This window comes from Coffea arabica, chromosome 5c (assembly GCF_036785885.1).
Source record: "Coffea arabica cultivar ET-39 chromosome 5c, Coffea Arabica ET-39 HiFi, whole genome shotgun sequence".
Lineage (NCBI taxonomy): Eukaryota > Viridiplantae > Streptophyta > Magnoliopsida > Gentianales > Rubiaceae > Coffea > Coffea arabica.
The window spans coordinates 32,992,685-32,994,520 of NC_092319.1; the positions used below are offsets into that span (position 1 = coordinate 32,992,685).

The 1,836-nt window shown below is 38.4% G+C and overlaps 1 protein-coding gene across 1 annotated transcript; it reads left to right on the forward strand.

Moving 5' to 3' along the window:
- Positions 1-249: 249 nt before the first annotated feature.
- Positions 250-1,368, forward strand: LOC113689293 (spermidine hydroxycinnamoyl transferase-like). Its single transcript, XM_027207085.1, has one exon. It carries the CDS (start codon positions 250-252, stop codon positions 1,366-1,368), a length of 1,119 nt encoding a protein of 372 aa, XP_027062886.1.
- Positions 1,369-1,836: the final 468 nt, after the last annotated feature.

Consider the following 1,836-nt stretch of genomic DNA (forward strand, 5'->3'; position numbering starts at 1 on the left):
AACATTACGTTCAAAAATTCTTACTTAGTAAAGCCATCTGCACCAACATTCCAAGGTCATATGCCATTGAGTCTATTTGATCAAACTGGGTATTTAATCCATATTCCCACTGTTCATTTCTACAAACCTCCTCCACCACAATTCACACAAGATGGCTCCCTCATTAATAAACTAAAGAGCTCGTTGGCCATGGCTCTAGTGCACTTCTACCCTTTAGCAGGACGGATAGTGCTATTGGAAGGCGGACGAATGGAGTTAAATTGCAATTCCGCCGGAGCTCAACTACTTGAAGCCGTTTGTCGGGAAACTCTTGATCAAATAGGAGATTTGTCACCAAGTCCATTGTTTCATAATCTTGTCCCTTCACTGAACTACAATGATATGAAAAATCTCCCATTGTTGGTCATACAAGTGACAAAATTCAAAGATGAGAATATTGCTCTCGGCATAGCCATCTCACATATAATTGCTGATGGACAGAGTGCATTCCACTTCATTATAGAATGGGCTCGCTTAGTGAGTGGCAACAGCATTTTCACTAAACCTTTCCTAGACAGGAGAGTTCTACGAGGTGATTCAAGGGTTCCAAGAAGTGGTGGAGAAAGAATAGATGTGAATTCGCACGCTGCAAATCCTCATTTACCATTACCAATAGTGATCGGGGAAACAAGTGCAAAAATCCAACAAGAGAAGAAAACTTCAATAGATTTGCTAATACTATCGACAAAAGAAATTGAGTTTTTGAAGAGTCTTGCCAGTGATGGCATAGTTCCCGCTATGAAACGGCCCTATAGCACATTTGAGGTGATTTCGGCACACCTGTGGCGGTGTGCATGCAGGGCCAGACTACTCATCCATGAACAGCCTACAGTCTTGTCCTTCCCAATTAATTTTCGCAAACTTATTCAACCACCATTGCCTGTTGGATATTTTGGTAATGCAATTCTTGATATCCGATCCATGGATTTCTCTGGCAACTTGTTAACAGGTACATTGGCTAATACAGCAGCCAAGATAAGGAAGACCATCCTAGCAGTAACAAGTGAATTTCTATATTCCGAGATTGAATTTCTGCAGATGCAAACAGATTTATCCAAATTTCAAGAAAGACATGACTATATGGAATATCTCGGCAATCCTAACCTCACCATTTCAAGCTGGTTGACGTTCCCATTCAATGGCCTAGATTTTGGCTGGGGGAAATCATTAGGCATGGTTGAAGCATCTCACAATGGGGATGGGGATTTTGTTCTTCATGGTGACCTTCACGGTGGAGTAGTGGTTAGTATGTGTTTCCAAGAGGAATATATCAAGAGTTTCAAATATTACTTTTATGAGATATTTGGAGATATGAATAAGAAGGATTGAGGTACAGACAAAGACGATTCTACTAAGTTTCAAATATTTGTTTGCTTATTTGCTGTATAATTTGAATTATAATTACTCCTATGAGAACTAGTATTTTAACTTGTGCTTTAGCACGGCTTGTTTCTTTTTCGATGGTCATTTTTGGTGTTTTCATTAAATAATAATGATGGGTATCTTAATTTTGGTGACGGGATTTTTAATATACGTACAAGTTAAAAATCCGAAATACACCCGTTTCACTACAAGTATACAGGTCAACTAGTAGTTTAACGTATATATCGGGTCGATCCCACGAGAAAGAATGAACAATTACCGGCACTACTAAAGTTTCTCTATTATTTAGACTATCAATGAATTATATAACAAGTTAAACCTACTAAACTTATACAAGATAACAAATGAAAGCTCCTTCGGTTATGGTATCCCTAACTACTCATGCAAGTGCTATATTTGGATCATTGAATACTA

What these genes read in the sequence shown, in the direction of transcription:
- LOC113689293 (XM_027207085.1), top strand. Translation starts at nt 250, where the DNA reads ATGGAGTTAAATTGCAATTCCGCCGGAGCTCAACTACTTGAAGCCGTT.